The sequence below is a fragment of the Euwallacea fornicatus genome, chromosome 2 (assembly GCF_040115645.1).
Source record: "Euwallacea fornicatus isolate EFF26 chromosome 2, ASM4011564v1, whole genome shotgun sequence".
Lineage (NCBI taxonomy): Eukaryota > Metazoa > Arthropoda > Insecta > Coleoptera > Curculionidae > Euwallacea > Euwallacea fornicatus.
Genome location: NC_089542.1, coordinates 827957 through 850113, shown reverse-complemented (window position 1 = coordinate 850113; position 22157 = coordinate 827957). Strand labels below are relative to the sequence as shown.

The 22157-nt window shown below is 39.5% G+C and overlaps 2 protein-coding genes across 2 annotated transcripts; one reads left to right on the top strand and one right to left on the bottom strand.

Moving 5' to 3' along the window:
• Positions 1-487: 487 nt before the first annotated feature.
• LOC136347033 (E3 ubiquitin-protein ligase Siah2-like) lies at positions 488-4634 on the bottom strand. The gene is made up of 3 exons (XM_066296660.1): positions 4143-4634; positions 3906-4090; positions 488-883 (listed from the first exon to the last, which is right to left on the bottom strand). Exons 1-3 carry the CDS (start codon positions 4468-4470, stop codon positions 527-529), a joined length of 870 nt encoding a protein of 289 aa, XP_066152757.1. The 5' UTR covers positions 4471-4634; the 3' UTR covers positions 488-526.
• Positions 4635-15785: 11151 nt separating this feature from the next.
• LOC136346764 (cysteine sulfinic acid decarboxylase-like) lies at positions 15786-21451 on the top strand. Its single transcript, XM_066296183.1, has 6 exons — positions 15786-16078; positions 16143-16371; positions 16428-16771; positions 16827-17079; positions 18053-18244; positions 21033-21451. The coding sequence occupies exons 1-6, from the start codon at positions 15810-15812 to the stop codon at positions 21210-21212; spliced, it is 1467 nt and encodes a 488-aa protein (XP_066152280.1). The 5' UTR covers positions 15786-15809; the 3' UTR covers positions 21213-21451.
• The last annotated feature ends 706 nt before the right edge of the window (positions 21452-22157 follow it).

Genomic DNA, 22157 nt, shown 5'->3' with positions numbered 1-22157 from the left:
AAAAAGAGATACAATTCATGTTTTCCAGAACTTTCCATATCGAAATTCCTTTAGACTCACCCGCATCAAGGAACCGCACGAAATGATCAAAGCGTGTTTGCCCAAGATAGACGGTACCAATGTAGCGTCACCATTTGGACTCATTCTCCTTCTATTTCGTCTATACAGGAGGGTTTTTCGAGTGCTCTTTAATGAACTTTTTACTAGCAAGATATATTATAGTATCTAAATCGACGTCAGAAGTTCCCCATCTCAATTAAAACGATATAAAAAATATCTAACACTGTAAGCGTATTATCTTCGATACCGACAAGATAATGACCATATATATGCGCTTTTAAGCACCAATAAATGAATAGCTTTGGGAATTTAGCATTGCAAATCCAGCGTTGTTTCCGAATTTTTCATTATTATTCAATTTACCTACGAATGTTGATTGAATTAATCCACCTGCCCCGTGGGAAGAAATTTATAACTCATCCGATGCTGTAGAATAAAACCTTTGTGTATTTACAAGCACATAAAACTAATAAAAAGCATTGAACTCTTCTACAAACTCAATCTTAAAGTATCTGCTCCTCCTCAGCACCTGCAAACTGACCTTCAACCAGTCCTCGTTGTCGTCCCCGGCAAAGGAGCATTTGTGTCGGAAGGTTTCCACCAATTCTTCGTCGGAACTGTAAAATCTAATTACAGAGGTGTGAATAAATTCTTTTTCACTTGGGGGCCCCATCTGGGTAATTCTCAACGTAACGTAGGCCGAACAGAGCTGGATGACGCACTTGAAGAGGGTACAATGGTAGTAGTATAACCAGTTTGTCTGGATCACTATGTTTGTGAACGAGGGACTAAACTTCGTCTCGATGCCTGGGAGAAATGTATGCTAAAAAAAAAAAAGTTTTATTTCAGATAAAGCTCAAATATCATTCGAATAAACCGAGTCAAAAATCCTTTTAAAGCGCCTTCAATACCTCCCCAATGCATGCTCAAGCCATCATAGTAATAACAATAAAAGGGAAACGGTGCAAGTGGTCATCTTTTTCGGACCATAACGTCTCAATAGCATTCTGGCACAATGGAATTTTTCTTGTAGAATGCATTTTGTGCAGTAATATGCAGTATGAATATGAATTCCTGCCAAGTGCAAATATGCCAGTGGCAACGTTGTATTTTTATAGAGCGAGAATGGCCTGATTACCCTCGCTGAATTTTAATGTTCTTGGTTTTGTTTCTGTTTGAAAAAAAAATTAAAAAAATTGAGAAAAATCGGTCTAGAAAAAGTTGGATTAAGTCAGCGATGGTGAGCAGTAACCAATGAAAACTTCCTTCTCGCTATAAATGCTAAACTTCATAAGCGTTATTTACATTTATATGGCGAAAGAGGAATTTTTTAACAGGAAGAAAAATTGTCAGGAACGAGTATTAAACAAAAAAGGCAAGAAATATTAATGTTTCCTCCCTTGGCTGGAATTTTTCTTTATATTAACTTAGACTTTTGTTTGTAAACACAATGAATAAGCGAGGGATACTTAATAATGATCCTTTCCGAGCTTCCCAGTAGTTTATTGACGTCAAATTAATAACATGAGAAAATTATAGGGCACACGCATGTGACATAATTTCTTCCGGAGGAAACATATGGTTAAACACTCCTATAAATGACGCCCCGTTGTCACATCTCCTCTTTTTAGGTGTCCGTTCTACTGGACAGATCCAACCTTTCCCTGGGTATTGCTGGATATTCACACAAGACGTATATCTCGATCTCCTCCTCCTCCTCCTCCTTCTCCTCAAGAACCAACCGTCATTACGATTCTTCGGGAATACTCGTCCTCTGCAAACGCGCCATGCGTAGATCGTGGCCTCTAAGTAAGACACCACCACGACAATTCTGACTTATTTTAACCGCACAAGGGATTGAACTTTCTCCTTTTCTGATCCTCTCAGAAACTTCCGGGCGTGGAATGCCCGTGGAATTTCAATAGTCTTCGTCTCCGTCGGGGAAAACCCGGGCAACAAATAACGAAGTAACGGAAAAGTTTAGTGCAGATGAACATGGAAACGGACGAGCTAGCAGGAAATCTTGAATGGAGGGATAACGCGTGCAAGTTCAAGAACGTTTCTACTTGTTGGCTTCATCAGGCATGCGACCACATAAAGTAGATATGTACGCGAAGGTCATGCTAAAACATTGGCAGCGTGAGTTCGAGATTATTTGAAATTTTTCTTGTGGCGACGACGGTGTTGCAGATCTTCATGTTTTTCGTCACTCACCCAAACGTTTAAAATTTATTTTGAAAACCTGTATTTTAATTGGCCATAAAGCTGAATCATGAACCTATTGGTTATAAATTCGATAAAAACAAACTTTTTAATTAAAAACAAGGTTTATTGTTATGTTTGATAATAAAATGTCAGAAAATGACCATTAAAATACAGACACAAAAATAAAAGTTTCCTTTATTGACCTCTCTAATCAAATCGGATATAAAATCATATAATGTATACGATCCATAAACCTTTACACTTACGAAAATTGTCGCTTTATTTGCCAAAAGTGGGAAATAAACATTTAACAAGCAGTCTGGAAATGCCCAGTTTTGCGGAACGTAAGGGGCGATCGAAGCAATATTCCATAGTATGGCGCGATCTACACGAAACAGCATAATTCCATCATACCATCGAGAAATTCCAAGAAAATGGAACACAATTGAACATGGTCCAACTGTAGATCTACTGCGGGTGTTGCCGTTCCTTTTCGTTGATTTTTTATGAAAAGAGCATGCCTTCTTTCATTATGCAACTAGTTTGAAATGAAAGCCGTTTGGTAACTAATTGCATTTTCCAAAACTGTCGCTTAATTTGAAAATTAAAAGCAAAAAAATCCGAAATTGTTTTATAGCTATTTACAGAACCAGTGAATTAATGACGTCCGGAAGCGTTGGCGTGTTTCCTAAATCCTTTAAGCGAGTAAACAGGCTTAAGTCACGAATCTCATGTACAACTTTGTTTTATTTCAATAAAAGATGTCAAAAAAAAAAAAAATATTGTGATAAACGTTCAATTTCAAAAACGTTTAATTCTCAAAAATTTAATGGATTTTTCCATATTTCTATAATTGCGCCAGATTATTAAATTTCTTTAAATCACCAAGGAAGAAAATGTTATTAAGAGCGTCGCGCATTGATTGGTTGAGTCGTAACACATCAAAATTGAACGTAAGTTGTTCATGCAACTGGTATTGAAGGTCTTCGATCGCGAAAAAGGAATCGGAAGGATCTTCGAACTATGATTAGTAAAATACCGGGTGTACCAAGTAACTGGCCCGCACCTGAAAGGTTTTGCAGGTTTTTTCAATGATTTGGTAAATACATATATGCATACACGTACGTGCAGCATAAATGCACAACGGTCCCTTTTTGAAATTGTTGGGAAACTACTTTTAGTCCTAGGCGTTAAACAAACACTTTGCGTGCATATTCTAGAGTAAGTAATGCTGTGTTTTTAAGCTCCAGTGCGGTAAAATTATGTTCGCCCTTAATTCCGTAGAAAAAATTTAAATTGGACTTTTTGAAATTTATATAAATTCCAAAGGTCGCAGTTTGCAAACTTTAAATTAATTTTTTTAATCCGTTGATGTCAAATTTAATATTTTATCATGAACTCCGTATCGTAAATTTATTACTGTTTGCGAAGTAGCAACCCGAACTAAAATAAATTGTTACTGAAAAACAATGTCATCGCAACGAACAATGCAGTTCTGGAGACGCGCCTTGTTTGGCTTTAAAAAAATCATTGCAAGTACAGGCGCGAGTCTCTTATTTAAGACACTCGGTATAGTGAGAAAGTGTAACAGACACAAACACTTTGATTACGGACAAATCGAAGTAAAAATTCGCTAGTACCTTGAATATCGTATCACCGACAAAAATGTAGTATCCATGAAACAATTGACAATGGAAAACTGTTTGAACCTTGGTTCCAACGAATGGGCAGTTAAAGTCGAGGTGGAGTGGACATCGGAGTTTAAACGCCTCACATTCCTCTTCATGATTCTTTAATTTTTTTAAAGCAATCCGCCTTTGACAACCTGAAGTACTTGTAGAAGAATATATCGAGATGCGTAAATGGTATGTCCCTACCTCGGCCGAAGAATTTACAAGGATATGTCAGCATGCTCATAATCCGCTCCAAGTGGTGGGTCCTGCTGGCTTTGTGGTACGCTCCACAAATTCTGCAAAGCATGTCCACAGACACCCTCCATAACATCCTACTTTGGCCCGTATTATCAATTGGGTATCTTTCGAGCCTATAGCACTTGCTACATATAGAGTGTCCTCTTTCACAGTGAAATATAGTTTCGACGAAGGAATTTTTGCATTTCAGGCAGATCATCTCTGACAGAATGCAGTCTTCCAAACACAGGGGCGATTCCACTCGAAAATTTGCACTAACACCATTACCACTCATAATGTGCTTCTGAATAACACAAATTTGGGAACAAAAACACAGAATAAAAAAGGGAAACTAAAACACAGTTAAAAATAAACGGTTTAAAAACAAACCGAGTGAATGTACGATCTGTACTGCATGAATTCAGTACAGCTAAAAGTATGTCTCAGGAATCTCAACTTTATTATTATTTTTTTGGTATACTCGTACAAGGTGTGGGCATTTGCGCAGGACTAAAGGAGTTATCAATTTTAGTTCATTATATTTATGTTCCTCGGGTCAAACCGTGGACCACGAAGTCGATCAAATCTATGGCACTTTTCCACTGCTCTTTTTAGAAAGCGCCGTGACGGTCCTGGTCCCGCTCAGTGGCTTTCGCATCGAGAGAATCATCGTCAACCGCCTGCAACTGAAGACGGTCCTGGTCAGTTCCTGGTGGATTTACCGTCCATATTTTGTAACGAATTAAAACAATTAATTTGCACAACTCTTTCGACGAGTACCGTGTCTATTAATTCGAGCCTTCCAGAACGAATATTCCAGACCAAGACATATCGTCCGACAATGGACAGAAGCATAGGCCTGGTGACACAAAAATTTATACGAAGACATGAATATGAAATTAACGGGCATGTGGGTAGTAAAAAACGAAAAAAAATCACTCACGATTCAGACACATCAATCGAAAATGATGAACATGCAGTTAAGCAAAAAGGAACAGGAGGTCGGAGCACAGGATCGCGGCTCATTCAAAGCGGACAAATCCCGCCGCACTGGTTTTATTAAGCTTAATATTCAAGATTGACCAATTATATTTTTAATAAGTGTTATTAGAACATTCATTATTTCGATTGAGTAATTGATGGAGCGAGCTAAACGAACGCTGTAAGCCATACATTAGGGACTTATATTTTATTCAGGTTTATTCCAATCGACCAATCATATCGCCTTATCAATATTCCTGGAAACTCCATCCAGGGCTTAATAAAGTTAAAACCGCCAAATCCTTCGAATTCGAGTTAAGCCGGGATAAAAACGTTCCGCATTTGTTTATTCGAAGTTGGCGACAATTCCCATCCTTTTGCGAGATCCAGGAGTTTCTCTTTTTTCGGTTTTTGCTCGATTTCCACTAAACACAGGGATTTGAAGCAATTACACAAAAGACAGGTGATCTACTAGAAACTTTGAGGTAAATACTCCGAACACGAGAGCTTCAGTTAAAAACCCTGCCAAACACGGGCATTATTATTATTTTTTTGTTGCTTCGTCGTTTTTTCAACTTTTTCTGAATGGCGAAGTTTACGAAACTCCGTTTCGGGCCTGTGCGGAATAAAGCCGAATTTGTTCCGAATTCTAAAAAGAATTTTTTTTTGAGTTAAGGGGTTCACCTGCCATCGCGAGGAGCGGATAATTAAAAAAAGGCAGTAAACCCTCGTTATTTATGAACAAACGGATTTTTATCTGCAATTCCTAATCTGAAAGAACATGTCTTTATTACGTTTTTACCCGAGAAAATGAAATTAAGTGCCATCAGATAAAAGCAAGGCAAAGTGATAATAAATAAAACGACCGGTTGGGGATCTGGACCCTGCACGAGTTGAAAATTGGATTAGTCTTTCTAATTCCGCTTTTTTCTCTCTGCTTCAGGCAGTAATTCATTTCGGTCCTCTATCTTCTGAATTATTTAATTTATTCTATGTCACGACGCCTAAATTCTGCTTGTAGCTATAGCAGGTGTACAGAAAACACCGAATACTTAAAGGTACTATGGAATCATTTATTTTACACGAAAATTTATTTGAGAGGACCGAAACCTATCACGAATTGATGCGTCATTCCAGTTCTGCGTTTAATTAACTCGAGTACCTCAACGACCGGTTTCGATCCTATTAGATCTCGTCAATTCAGTTCAACGTGAATCAATCGATCGGAAGGACAAATGGACAGTGTCAACGGCCGATTTCTACCTGACCAAGTATGTTGAGCATGCAGGAAAATATCCGACCACAGTCATCTGATGTGTCTTTTTTGTTCCATCTTAGCAAAATCTTCGAGCGTAAGCGGCAGGACTAAGCGCACAAGCCGACTTATGGCAAAAAGCAATAAAGATTAAGGCGAATAATTGTGGGAAAAATCTGAAATAATCAACGCCCATTACGATTTTATGCCTCATTTCAGCTGATAAAATGTTTCTTACCGACCCAACATACTTCCAGTTGACCTTGCTGATTTCTACAGTCGCTCAAAAAAGTATTGGTCCATCTGAAAACAAAAATTCTGCAAACCGCAATTTTCGCCTGATTCTGTTCAAATTTTGCAGAATAAAAATTCGAACTTAAACTCAGTTTACGTGTTCGAGCAACTTTTAAAAATCAAATTTTTGGGGTGCTTTTCGGGGTCTTAAAAAAAACTCCGTGTTGGAAACTTCTTCTCGCGCCCTGGAAAATTTTCAATGTGGTTTTAATAATCTTGTAGACGGGATTTTCTACATTTATCTCGAAAATTTGATCAAAATCGAACCGCGAATAATGGAGTTGAAAAAAGTGACGGTTTTCACGCAAAATGATGAAATTTAAATATTTTTGACGATTTTAAGAGGCTGCAACTCCCTTATTTGCGGACCGACTTTCATCAAATTTTCGGGATATGCGTAGAAAATCCCCTTTACAAAATTATTAAAACCATGCTGAAAATTTTCCAGGGCGCAAGAAGAAGTTTCCAACACGGAGTTTTTTTAAGACCCTGAAAAGCACCCCAAAAATTAAATTTTTCGAAAGTTGCTCGAACACGTAAACTGAGTTTAGGTCTTATTTTTCATCATACAAAATTTGAGCGAAATCGGTCGAAAATTAAGGTCTACAGGATTTTGTTTTCGGCTGTGCGAACGCTTTTTTTGAATAACTGTACTTGCGTTGAACTGATTCAACGTCAACGGCACTGACGAAATTTAATAGCATCGGAATCGGTCTTTGGGGTATTCGAGATAATTAAAGGCAAAGCTGGAATGACGCATAAAATCGTAATAGACGGCCATTTGCATTAATCTTCATTCCTCCGGGGCCATAAGTCGGCCTATTGCACTCAGTCCTGCCGCTTACATTCTCAGATTTCGGGAAGATTCAATAAAAATGACATACAAGATGGCGCCTGCAGGATGCCCTCCTGTAGGCCCAACATGTTTACTGTTAACTGTGGCGATTCCGACTCGCCACCAGGCCAGACTCGCAGAGTGCTAATTATTGCTAAAAAAACCCTTCGGTATAATTGTTCTTGCACCATGCACGATGTTCCGCCATTCGTTCATTTTTCCTTCATGTCGGTTTTGCAACACGTGCTGGCATATTATGATAAAAAGATTTTGTTTTTTATCTTATCGTCGAAACCGGTTCAAACAAGTAAAAAAAAAACACGGAAATACCTGAGCTAAATGCCGGAATGTATAATTGATAACACGACTTTCTGTACCTCCTGCCTCGCGCACCCGCTGGCAGCAGCGAAACCAGCAACTCCATTCAGTTTTGCGTGTTATCAGGCACGTGCGAGCTAAGTAAGCGACGGAATTGTTTCCCTATCTATTTTATGGACTAGCACAGTATAGAACTGTCAGCGTTGGTACACAAGGCAGTTTAGCCATATACAATTTTATGGCTCCGAAAACCCGTGTCTCTTTCCCAGCTAGGGTTCACAAAGGGCGGTGGTGCCAAAGTGCCAGCTCAAACGCGAATTTCGTAACGTTGCATGAAAATGTCCAACTTGTCCCGAGGCTGAGAATTAACTAGTTATGCTTAAGAATGTATTTTATTTTGAGGAATGCAAACAGGATAAGGAGCATGCCCAGTTTTCCTTAATCTGAAATACGCAGTCAGCGTCGAGAATGACCTGCGAACCCGCCGGATCCGAAACCTATTAACAGCTTTTGTACTTTCTTCTCCGAGACGATCTTCAAGTGCACGAATGCGCCCAAAAGCTGAGGATAAATCGGCTGAAGTCGATACCTTCCAAGTCTGACGAATGAATGATGAACTTAGGAACTGCAAAATTGATATGATTGTCCATGTTATGCCTATATAGTATGTTTCGGTGGGATTTCGGATTTTCCCCAAATCTCGAAGACACGTCACGATCTCCACATACCTTCCCTGGGCTCGATTCATTAAAAGGAACAAAAATTACGGGTGCCAACCGCGTTTCCCTGTGGTTTTTAGATCTCCGCAACAGAAGAGTTTATATGGCAAGTGCCACTTCATCCAGTTTTAATTGCAAAAATTCACTGTTGTGTTTTCACACGTCACCAAATTGAACTTAACGAATGTAATGTTGGGAGCCGTTGGCGTTCCTAAATCTCATCAGTTCCTTATCGCGTTAATCATTGCAGAAGGAACTCTGTCCATGCCAATACGACGTAGGTAGACCTTCTGCTGTATGATTTTTCGTAAATATTCCCTACAGCCCCTGTAAAAATTCTCGAGTACATTTCGAAATCCAGGTGGCGCCTGAGATATTACCCTTTCCCACCGGGAAAATTCCAGAATAAATTTCTGGAAAAACGCGAATCAAATCTAGAAGAAAAAAACAAAAGAATCTCGCACTGAAAAGAAGGGATATTCCTCCGGCGGCATTTAAATCATAATATTAAATTTCGATCGTAAATTCTCGGATTCCGTGTTGCAAGTACCGGGATAAATTGAGCCTTATTGCTTTGCAGCTTTATCCGAAGGGCAATAGTAATAAAAATGCGAGTAGGTACCTATAATATGAATTATCCACAGTTTTACATTTTCCGCAATAATTGTGATCGTATCTCCGTTTGGAAATAACTCGAGCTCATGATTTTCAAGATTAAAAACATTTTTGTGATGAGCGCTGAAGAGTGAAAAATGTGTATTACGTTTGAGGCAGAGGCAACGCACAGAACCTAAACCGGTCCATTGCGCAGCGGTCTACGGAGTCGGAGGTCGTAGCCAGCCGCTTATAACGTAATTCGGCGATTTCCTGTGCCGATAGTCACGCATGGCGAATGTTTAAAATGTGATATCATATGAATATCATGTATTTCTTTCATCTGCAATATAGTCATGCAATACATGGACAAATTCAGATCCTTTCAGTTATTGTTGCTTGCTATATTAGTTGTCATATGAATTATAACATTTGGGCTTTCCCAATACGCCTTGAACAATGCGCGTTCAGGAGCTGACTATTTTCCAGACATGACCTTGTTTACGAGTGCGTCGATTATTTTCCCCCTGGAGCTGCTCTTTACGTTATAACTGCAGTTCATTAATCAAAAATACGCAAAATACAGGTTGCTAAGCTTCTCAATGGTAGCGTTTCATTAAGTCGTTATACGTAAATTGCATAAATCCGAAACCACCAGGTTAATTGGCAGTTAGGGAATGCGTATTGAAAAGCGCAGTGGGTATTGGAGACTGCTTAAGATTCAGCTTTCGCGTATTTCGGGATACGTTTTTGAGTAATACATAAACATAATAAGCGGCGTTGAAGTTGAGATTTACGACGTGATAATAGTTTTGTAACCTATAATTTCTCGCCGCGTTGAAACCTGTCTTGAGGCCTGAGAAAATGCGAGAGCCGATGAAAGGCTTATTGAGGTCAAAGATTTTGCTTCAAAATCGTTCTATAGTTTTGCATCAATATAATTTCCGAACATTTTCCTGACAACTCGCCGCAAAAATGCGAGGAAATTCATCATTCTGAACCGCTGAGCGCGGCCATAAAAAAAATAAATAAAAATCGCGAACCGTAATCTGCTTCGGGAATATATAAAACCAATGACACTTTAGGCTCAAACACTAATCACAAAATCGATACCAGATTTGCATTATTCATATGCTATTACAGAAAAGGAGATTTCGAAAACATTTTCCTCAAAACAATTTTTTTCCTGACTAAAGCATAAAACTAATGCAGGTGCGGCACATTTTCCGTATCTTCCTTGTCACGGTAGTGCTTTTTCTTCAGCACGAATTTTCACGTGTTGATCCGCAACCATCTCGAAATAAAACTTGATCCGCATTAGTTTGAGACCACAAAAAGCTGTGAAACGACTAAAAATAGTTATTTATGATATGCGTGTTAAAATTATATCTTTAGGTATGAACGGGAGAGCGTCGCTTATTCCGCAACTCACGTGAATGCCTTTTAAATGTACTTTTATCATGAATTTCGTGCTTAATTTTTGCCCACAAATATCGATTACCGTGCTATAAACATTGATTTTTATTTCTTTCTACTTTGTACCGTAAAGGCGGTTCAAAACATGGAAAAACATTTGTCAGGAAACCGAGGAGCTTTTTTCCTTTATAATGCAAATATATTTTAGTTCGACATGAAGGCGACCGTTTCAGATCGGGGGGCGCAATTCTACTGAGGAGACGATGCTCATTATAGGCAAATGCAATGCCGTGCAAATAAACCAAACTTTGTCAACGGGTGAATATCCGCAAAAGTTGTTGTTGACCTGAAACGACCTAACCTGACCTAATTCTTTAAAATTCCGCTGAGTCTATGCGACATAATCTGGAAATGCCGCGTTGCATCTTTCACAACTTCCAGAAACTGAGGAAGCGTTTGTTCCCAAGAGTTGCGATACACCTCGCCGATCAGTCGTCTCGGTAAATTTTTCTCGCCCTGTATCTTCGAAACAAAGAGGCTTTTCAAAAATCATCAAAGGACAAAATGTTCTTGTAATGGTCCGGGGAATAACCCCCTGAATTTTTGCTGTATGTTTAATGAACATCGTGCGTAATAGTTGACCCCTCTCAACTTCCTAATCATCCATGATCTAAGGCCCGGCAGGAATCTTTTTGCCCACCTAGCATACCTCAACCACGGCTGCGGCCATTCATTCTGCACAGCACCATCTCTCGTCCCCTGCACCCCACCCCTGTTTGATCCACATTAGCTACGTCGAACCTTTTTTTTTGGAGGAGAAAAATGCCTTTACTCACGCCCGACTGTGTTGTGTTGCCAGCCGGGTAGTGTGGGACTCCTGTAGTCCGCCTTTTCCTGAAACCACTCTTATTGCTACAGGTTTTCCTTTTCTTCCCATTTCCTTGTTCTTTCATCTCTTTTATCTACTTATTCCTCCTTTGCTCTTTTCGATGCCTCCTCCCTTCGCTTCTCTCAGCTGCGGTGAACCTGACACAACCTAAACTAACGTTCAACGATTGTAGTAGGTTACGTGCGAACCTACCCAAATGTACCAAATCTTCGTTGCAAATTAGCTATGGGTGTTGTTGAAATTCCCATGTCCCATACGTACGCATCCATGGAAGTATAAATCTGTCTGACACCGAGACGAGACGTGCGGAAATAACGCATTTCAGTGAACTCCCAATCCGAATAAATTACAACCCTGACCCTCGCGCATACATCCCCCAGAAACATGTCGAGTTTATGTGCAGATGAAGTGTTAGAGCTCAAAGCTACTTTGTAATGCTAACCAGGTCATGTATGATTCAGGTGTTTATTAAAATATTGAAATCTGACGCACGGGTAATAAATATTCAGTCGGAAGACTTCGAACTAACGTCTGAAGTTTTGAAATTTCCAGAAACCGCAAACCCCGTCTGCACTCTGCTTTAAGCCAATCTGGGAAACTTACCTTGAATTAGAAAGCCAGAACTAAATGCATTAGATATCCAGAGAAAGGAACTAAATTTGATATCGAAGATGTCTGTCTTTTAGTCCTGTGTCTAGTAAAAATTGAGCACGTAATAGTGGATCTGGATAGAAAATGGCAAAGAATACGAGGTTTAGAAGTTTTTGAGTTCGGCTTGCGAAATGAGATTATCACTCGGGAAGTTTCTATGAAATGGCCCTTAACGGTGAAACGTGCCAGCTTTAATGGGATTATTTCTCGTTAAAACGTGTTAAAGTCTCTTGAAGTGAAGGTATTTTCAGTCGAAGTTTTTCTAAAAAGTTGGCCAGTTTTTACAGTTTGCCTTAAAGTGGGTTTACAGTGATTAAACTACCTTCTAATGGGACACCAACATACCGGAACAATGAGATACAATTTGTTCAAGTCTTCGGGCAAACTGAAGGACCTAAGGTGTCTCAAAGTCTGTCATTGAATTTCTAAGTTACACAATCCTCCGGGGTGCCAAATCTGAACAATTTTATTAGAATTTCATGCGGCAGCAAGAAGTATATGAAATATAAATTTATTAGGTACGTGATCTCCTGCTGCTGTCGCCCCATCAAAACTCCCCCGGACGGAGTTTTAAAGTTGAGCACCTCGAATTTTGTGCCGTATACGTGTGAACTGTGAAAGCAGCTGCCGCTCTACTGCCAAATACATAAAACTTATATAAAGCAAGGAACGAAATTTATCGATGCTACATGCCTTGGTATTTAATAGGTCCCAGCTTCAATTGAAACTAGCTTGAGGGAAGAAAGTTCAAAATTCAATCAATCACATTTTGATTTACGACAATGAGTTCGATTATATTGACACCTCCATGAACAGTTAAAATTGGATTCAACTAAAAACCAGCGGACTGCTTCTCGACAGTAAAGTTTATTGCTCTATATAATATTATAGCCATAAATATAGCAGTTTTAAAACGTAAACTTTAAAATGGAGGTTTGGTGGAAGATAAATATTGTCACGAAGAGAGCGGCCCCCTAAGGGACGACGCCGGGCCGGGAAAATGCCGGACTGCACGAGAAAGTTCGGTAGAAAAGTGTCGCGCCGCACAAGTATTTCTTGCTAAGCAAACAAACCGCTCGAGAAATTTTGAAATTATTCGAAATTGAAGTATTTTTACGTAGGGCGGTTGTGGGTCGTCGAGTGAGGCCGAGCAAGTTTTACCAGTGGCATAATGGGATTGAAAATGTCGAAGGGCTGAGGAGTTGAAAACGTTTTTATTGCTAGTGACGATGTAATCGCTACTCATGGAAATAACTCAATATTAAACCGAGACTCCACAGAAACATCGGAGAGGCGAATCCATAACTTACAAAGGTGTAGAGAAAAAAACTTAAATCGCTCAACGATAAAACTCCTAAGATCCACGAAAATAACATACTCTTAGGATCCACTGCTAGGAACATAAGCTTATGCACATATCGACTATCTGAATTTTCTCTAAATCCATTAGCGGGAAACACAAGTCCCTGGATTAAAAATTTCGATATCTTTTTAGAAAAAATTGAGAGACGCAGATTTAGACCAAATTGACACGTTGGTAAATTCGGGCGTATCTAATTTATCCGCGAACATTTTAGCTGATAAAACACCTTCAGTTCAGCAAAATTCCAGGATAATATTGGATATTTCCCTATTGCATTCGATCCCCAATCGAAGCACTGGAAATTCGTAATAATACGCTATTTTTCTTGCTCTGATTGGGTTTCATGATTTGTCGGTTAATACTTCATCAAAGTCATCTCTTCGCTCTATTAATGCAGACTATGCATATCATTATTTATTACTGCAGTAATTTAATTAATATCGATCCTTTATTTTAATTTCGTACAATGTGAAATTAAATACGGTTATACGTTAAAAGCTGTCAGTGATCCGCGCTACTGGCGCCATCTAGTTGTTTAGGATTTCTTACGACGGGGCGTGTAAAAATGCCAAAGTGATTTTCGCCCTGCAGTGAGCATTGAAGAAAGCTCACCGTGTATAATAAAAATAAAGCAGTTTAGGGCATATGGTCCCGTTAAATCGGGTAAGGAGTAAAACCCTCGACCTCTGCCGGGACTTAAATAACGCCCTGCATGGTTACGATTACTAAAAAAAAAAGCAGAGAGAAAGAGAGAGAGAGAGAGATAGCACCAACGATGGTTTTGATGTAATTTTTCACTAAAAAGCTGACAAATTTCAGTCTAAAAATGCAGGACGAATTGCGGAATCTTCCTTAAATCCTGCCACTGCTTATAGGTACGACCAAAGCGCCGCATCATTTAAAGCTCACCTGATACAATAACTCGCGCGAAGTAATTTTTCGTATCCAGCACCGTTAATTACTATCACAATCCGATGTGATTTCCATTTCGTAAACAGCTAAAAAAAGTTGCACATTCACAAAGGTAACGGGTGATAAATTAAAAAAAAAACGAGAAGTAAGCAGTGAACCTTAAACGCGGGGAGTTAATTAAGGCCATACGTTTATTGTTTACACTGCGTTCGTAAATTGCATGCTGAACGCTGGGGATATTAATCCATCTCGCCAAAAATTCAGTTTTCTCTGTTTTCGAACTCGAACGAGCCTCAATTTCCTCGTTAAATTTTTTCTTTTCGAAAGTCTCAGAAGAAGAAATATTTTTCAATATTCTAATGAGCCACTTTTTGGTAATAATATGATGCCGACGTGTGCATCTGATCAGTTACATTTGTCGTTGGAAAAGTACTTTCGCCACGGCCAGAAATTAAACGAGTTTTAGGTGGCGTCACGTTTAGTCTTATCTTGAGGAATTCGCGGAGCTTTTCGCGAAGTGGCAGTCCGTTATGAGGAGTTTTAAAATGCTCTTAAAAGGAACGTAAACTTGTTTCGTGAAACAGGAAAAATTTTATGTGAAGATGGAAGTTGGGACAGGCAACTAAGACTGTCTTGTTTAAGCTTATTAAAAAGCGCAATGGAAAAGTGGGCTTAGTTCTTATTTATCTCTCATAACAACTCGGGAAAAAAGGAATTGGAAAATACCACTTTGTTCTATTTGGTTAAGATAAAAGGTATTTTTGTAGTTCTCTTTGTCCCGTGAAACTATTCCCTTTGGTGCGCCACTGTTCCACATTAAACCAAGTCTCCATCTATTATTGCGATTTATCAGATAATCATGTTGGCAATCCTTATCTTGGACACACTGCATTACTTTCGGTGTGACCGAAAGTGACTCTAACTGGACAGCAACTGACCCTAATTTATAAAACGGACACCTCGTATTTTTCAACATTTTTCAATTCTATAGTAAACAATCTCACTTTTTCGCGTTTGTTTTGTCGATCTTTTTCAAGAGGTTATATTGTTATTTCCGAAATCGTCGAGCTGTTCCGCGGGTTAATTGCGTAATTTATGTTCCCAAATGGAAAAAAAAAATAACAAACAGGCGCCAAAATGTAACTAACTACGCCAATGTCTTACTAAGCAAATCTGTGATTGTTTACTCGAACACCTAGAACCTCTGACTTTCAAATTTAACGAACGGTCTTGCAGACATACCTTTTTAAATAACGAGAGAACAAATTATTCTTTTCCCCTTTGCCAAATGTGCGCTCGTTCGAGCATGCCTAATTAGCCAATTAATTTAATAAGGAAGCCGAAGAAGGATAAAAGGGCCCCTGCCCCGTTCTAATAGTACCATTGCGAGTGTTAGATGCGACCACAATGGGCGATTTCTGTCCAGTGCCCAATCGTGACGTGCACGGGGATTTTTTGAGGCAAGCGATCGAGCTTTTGTTTAAAAATGTAGTATTCACCACTCGTCAAGATAAAGTGTTGCTATGGAGGAATCCCGAACAACTGCGAGAGGAATTCGACTTCAGTTTACCCCAAACCGGGGAATGTCAGGACAAGCTGCTGCAAATTATGAAGAACACCATTAAATTTAGCGTGAAAACTGGACATCCCTACTTTATCAATCAGTTGTTTTCTGGGTAAGATGGTCGAAAGTAAACACGTCAACAGGGAAACCTCTGCAATGGACTGCCCGTATTCCAGACTCGACCCCTATGGCCTGGCGGGCCAATGGCTGACAGACGCATTGAACGCAAGCGTTTACACCTACGAAGTGGCCCCTGTGTTCACTTTAATGGAGAGCAAAATAATTGGTGAGGTGTGCAAGATGGTAGGGGCTGAGTGGAGGGATGGCATCTTTTGCCCCGGAGGGAGTTTTGGAAATGGAACTGCGATCAATCTGGCCAGGTTCTGGAAATTTCCTGATGTTAAGGTGGGAAAGTTTCACTGACAAACGTGTGGCACCTAACCAGCAGCTATTCTTAACAGAAAAAAGGCAATGCCAACATGTCGAACCTCGTAATCCTCACTTCGGAGGAGTGCCACTACTCCATATACAAATTTGCAGCTTTTCTGGGTATCGGAGAGGATAGCGTTCATCCACTCAAAACCGACAACGTTGGTCAAATCGTTCCTCACGATTTGGAAAATCAGATTATAGAAATTATTGCAAGAGGACTCGTACCATTTATGGTGGTGGCCACATTAGGTACCACCGTCCGTGGAGCTTTCGATCCTGTTAGCGAAATAGCCTCGATTTGCAAAAAATATCAAACCTGGCTCCACGTGGATGCTGCCTGGGGAGGAGGACTTTTGTTTTCACAAAAACACCGGTAAGACCCCGTCTCTTTTCTTCTGCCGAATTATATAGTTCAGTTATATCTACAGAGCAAAACTCAATGGGATCGAAGAGGCAGATTCAATAGTGATCAATCCTCACAAGCTCTTGGCAGTACCACAGCAATGCTCAATGCTTCTAGTCAAAGATCCGAAAATTCTGCATTCGTGCCACTCCCGTGGGGCTGAATACCTCTTTCAGAAGGACAAGTACTACGACTCCAGCTACGATGTCGGAGACAAGTACTTGCAATGCGGCAGGAAGTGTGACGTCTTCAAATTTTGGTTGATGTGGAAAGCTAAAGTGAGTTATAAATCACGAGTAATCGGGTTCACATTAAAAGTTATGAGTCGAATGCGGGTAACATCCCCCTTATAAAACTATTAATATCAACTTAAGGCCCATAAAACGTAATGAGGGCATGGAGTTTAATGCTACGGAGGGTTGAAATGACTCACGTTATTGAGACTAATATGTCGCTATAAACCTGAAAGAAAATTGAAACTATCTGGTCGTCGATGCTTAAAAAAGCGAGCTGGAGACTGTAGAAAATCGAAATTTAATTGGTTTAAGGCCTGGTTACACGAAACTAATCCACTCGAGTTAATTGCTGCACCGCTGAGCTGCAGCCAGTGGCAGAGCAATAAGAAATTGCCTTTTAATTACCCTTTAATTATTAAATTCGAAAGGGTAGATTACCTTCTTTGATTAATTATTCACAGAAGTGGCTCAAGTAGTTTAATGTTGAGAAGCTAGTGGGGACGACACTGGAGCTTATTGATTAGGGACTCTTAATTAGAGAACCTTTTAACCAGCGGCGGAGATGCGAAGTCATTCGTTTGGATTTGGAAAGTGTCGCGTTCTCTTCCAAGTCTTAAGCTAATTAACCTTGATTGGCGGCAAATTTATTTAAGAATCAAAACTACCACCAGACTGTGTACTACCGGAGTAGAATAGAAGTTGCTTTCATTAATTCGTTTGGAATCCCGTGTCAGGGTTTTTGAGAGGAGCGAGAAAATTGCTGAGATAAGAAGAATATTCAATTTTATTAATAATGAGGGATGAGCTACCATGCCGTCCTTAAGAATTAATAGTCCAGGAAATTTGAAAAAACGGGAGAAAATGACGAAGTGGAAATATCTGTAAGATACAGATGGAACGAACTGATATCCAGATTATCATAATTCTCGAATTTATGGCTCTTCCGAACCCTTGTGAAATTCCTTCAGCATCAATTAGTTTCTTAAGTTGATTGTCATATTTCTGCACTTTGTAGGGTTCTTCAGGTTTCGCCAACCACATAAACACCCTGATGACTATGGCCGAATACTTTGAGGAGCAAGTGAATAACAGACCAGACTTCTTTCTGGTCTCCAAGCGACAGTACGTCAACGTTTGCTTCTGGTATCTGCCCAGATATCTCAGAGGGAAGCTCAACATCTCGGATTATCATAAGCAGCTTCAGAAGGTGATTAGAACGCTGATACCCAAATTTTGGGTAAACGTTAAAGAAAAAGTACAGGGAGTAATCGATTTAGTCTCAGCTCTAATGCTCTCAAAGGGAGAGGAGTAAAGTGCAGACTTTAAAAAAAATCTCTTATAAAACGGCAGGAGAACTGCTCGGTTTTAAGAGGGAAAAAGAACAAAGTTTTGTAATCTGATTTCCTTTGAGTGCAGACCTTGAAAACCAATTAGGTCTGCGGCCCTGTTTTATCTCTAACTTTGACCTCTTTTTGTTTGTGCCATAGTCTTTTGGTCTTCCAAAAACATGCAATCTCACATTAAAATGTTAACTAAAAAGCGTTTAATCCCTACTTTTAAGGAGGCTTCCATAGCTGTTGGTCTCTTAATAACTTACGAGTGTTTGGAACAATGTAATTACGATCAAAGGGACATAATCGGAGCCGGTAACGTTCATTAAGAATTAATAAATAAGCTTTGAATAGTGGATTCTCAAAAAAATTTAGTTCAAAACGTGCAGTGCCATCTAATTTCGAGTAGCGACAGTAAGAATTATGAACGAATCGCCAATCACTATTGATGCAACCAATCGCACTCCCGCTTTTTACTTTTCAACAGTAGATGGCACAGACAATGAAAAGCTGAGAAAAGTAATTCTCCTCGTAAGAGGGCGCCCACATCGTTGAATTAATAATCCTTAATTTAAGGGTACATTTTAATAGCACCCTTACGGAAAGTGGCAGGAAACCGAAGAGGAAATTTGGACCAAAACAAATTTCAATTCCTGAGGGCTGTTTGTCTTAACTAAGACTTTAATTCGTATTTATGCAGTCCGCTTAAATAAAACCAGTCCCATTCAAAAAAATTGGACTAATTTTCCGTCCAACGCAAATCGCTCCTCGTGTTGCAATGGAGGTGTCCGACAATAAGTTTTATTAATCGTGTTTCTTGCACCGTTTCTCCTATTCCTCATGACTTATGGCATGCAAATGTAAAACAAAAATTAACCGAATTGAGACCAAAATTGTTGAGGGTTGGCGTGCTTAATTACCTCCGGCAGGCGCCACCTGATGTAAGCGTCAGATGCGACAAATTGTTAATTTCGTTAATGCAATTCTTTTAGGTTTTCCTGCAGGAAAAAGGTAATTTTAAATTTTCGCAGAGTTGCAAGTATGCCCTTAGCGCAATTTTAGGGCTTTGCGCAAAGATCAATCGGATATCTTTCGGACCTTTTGAATTAGTATGCCCGAGGTAAGCGACAAATAAAAATTACCCAGTTTTTTCTTTGTTAACGCCTGGACGGGTTTTGTCCATAAGCGTCTTATCAAGAGTCATCAAATCGCCCAAACGGGAAGGCCCGTCTAGAATCGAGAGGTAAACGGGTGATTGCTGCTACTTGATCATTTTTTTTTATTTCAATGCTCACCGCTACAATTAATAAAGTCGATATTCTAAAGCTTGATTTATATATATATAATCTCTACTGTCACAAAATTCTATAATTTCTCAATGGAGAGAGGCCAGAATCTTGACGGTTTGAAAACAGCTCCAATAATAGACTCGTCCATTTCTGACCTTGGGCCAAAGTTAACTTACCAATCCTAGGTCAAATATTTGAAATTTAAGTTATTCGTAAAATTATAGGGCTGTTACTTATTGCCAAGTTGCAGTATTGGGGTATTTCCCCTTCCGTATGCAGGTAGTCTTCGAGTTACCTGCGAGGCCATGTGCACGCAAATTACGAAAGTGACCAGGTCCTGGTCAGTTGTCATAGTGATCAATTCGGAAGTGATCCGGGGTGGCATCTTTGATCCCGCGCTGTTTAACATTTATACTTCTTGTATACCTGATTAAATGCGATTATCCGCAACGCATCGCTGTGCGGATAGCACTTCTGACAACGTCTTTTCTCACCTCTTTTCCGTCAGAGGATACAACTAAGGGGTTTGGGCTCCTTCCCGACGGTCTCAGACTACTTGGTGAATGGTCCGGCAACTATGACCTTACGGTCAAGTCCAAAGAGAGTACTTATCTGTTAATTTGTGTAATGGCAGGGAACTGTAAACCAAATTTGTATAATTTTACATGTGTGGAAAAACCGGTTTTAAACATTTTTGGTGGGCGTTTCACTATCGCGCCACGTGCACTTGTTTACTGTCTGACCACGCTGTTATTGGGACTTGACAATGGGTATTACCAATTGCTGGTACCACCAAAAATCGAAGCTTGGTTCTTGACAGTTCTCTGAACTTTGAGTTTCGTGTTGCACCAAAACTGCGACTGTTGTATTTTAGGCTGAAGAATTTATACAAACTTAAGTACCTGTTACCTCGTAAAGCTAAAATATTACCTACTGGTTGACTCGTTAATTTACCCGCTTTTAGATTATTGCGATGTTGTTTACTATCCTTTCCTGACTGTTAATCTCAGCAGGAAAGGACAACTCGCACGTAATTGCTGTTTTCACTTCTTAATGAGTCATAATGAGGATGCGAAGTTTGATCAAAGCACGCCCACGCAGATACAACATACTATTTTTAAATTTGACGGTAAATTTTCTTTAAAATTAAGCAACCGGGGTACTTAATGGAGCGTTTGCTCCCGAGAGAAAATATCCACCATGTGGGCCTTAGAACGGGCAGAACGGAAAAGTTTACTAGATACCTTTCAGGCCGCTTGGTAAACCACCGGTTCGTGAAAACGGAACCGATCAGTCAATGACATTAACTGAAAAATTTTCTTTGATCTTCGAATAAATCTGAACACTCCAAATTCAGATTTCTGTTCGGTTCCAGGTTGCTCCTCAAATCAAATCCGTAATGGTCAATCACGGCTCGGTGATGCTCAACTATCAACCCCTCAAAACTCTTCCCAATTTCTTCAGATTCGTCTCCCAAAACTCGGCTCTCACCACAAAAGATGTGGACTACATCCTGGATCATATTGCTGAAATAGGGGACGTTCTCTTCCCATAAAGAGTTTATTTATTTTATTTATGGTCGCTTTAGAATAAGTTGTTATGATAAAAATGATGAAAGTTGTCTCACCTATATATGTCCCAGAACGAGCAGTAAAATTTTAGTAGTTGAAGTTTAGTACCCGCCAAGGCAGTAAAAGTGTCGTTAATATTAATATTTTTAGGAGTTTGCGTTTGCTGAAGAGAAATTTAGAATTTATGAGTGGTTTTTCTTGCATAATAAAGCAGTTTTCAATATTTGCTGTTTTCATTGGCCTTTAGCGAACATAAAACTACGAACAGGTCGAAAATATTTAAACAAACTGATCAATATCAAGCAGATTCCGGGACTAGAGGAATTTAGAGAAACCCTCAGAGATTTAAGGGAAGTTTTATAGCTCGGCTTTATAGACAATAAACTAGGTTTAATGTCCACGTTTTATAATTTCTGCTTGTCTATAGTTCCTCTAGTTTCCAGCTTAAAACTAGATTATGCTTTGCTCTTTTTAAGAGATAAAACACTACGAATGAACGCAGTTCAGAGTCGGGCTCACACAAACCAATATTGTATAAAATTGCCCCATTCCGGATGAAACTGCCTTATGCCGTCTTAACACTCATATCGAGCTCATTGGTGAGAAGCTCAATAATATTTTTTCCTTGGAGGAGCCCACATATTTCATGTTGCAACCACACTTCTGAAGTTCTGGTAGATGCAGGATCGGAGAAAAAGTGCGCAAAGCGACGATCCTCGCGGGAACAATACGAAACGAAGCAAAATGTCTTCTTGAGCTTTGAAACCGATTCGTGCACAAATATACCGAGTGACACAAAAAACTGTGACAGCCACCAGCTCTCCGTTTGTCAAAGTCCTCCCTAACTATCTTCTTTTTCAGCGCTGCGTCACCTAAATATACCAAAATTGAACATATTTGGTGATCTTCATTTCCAAAATGTGATTAGA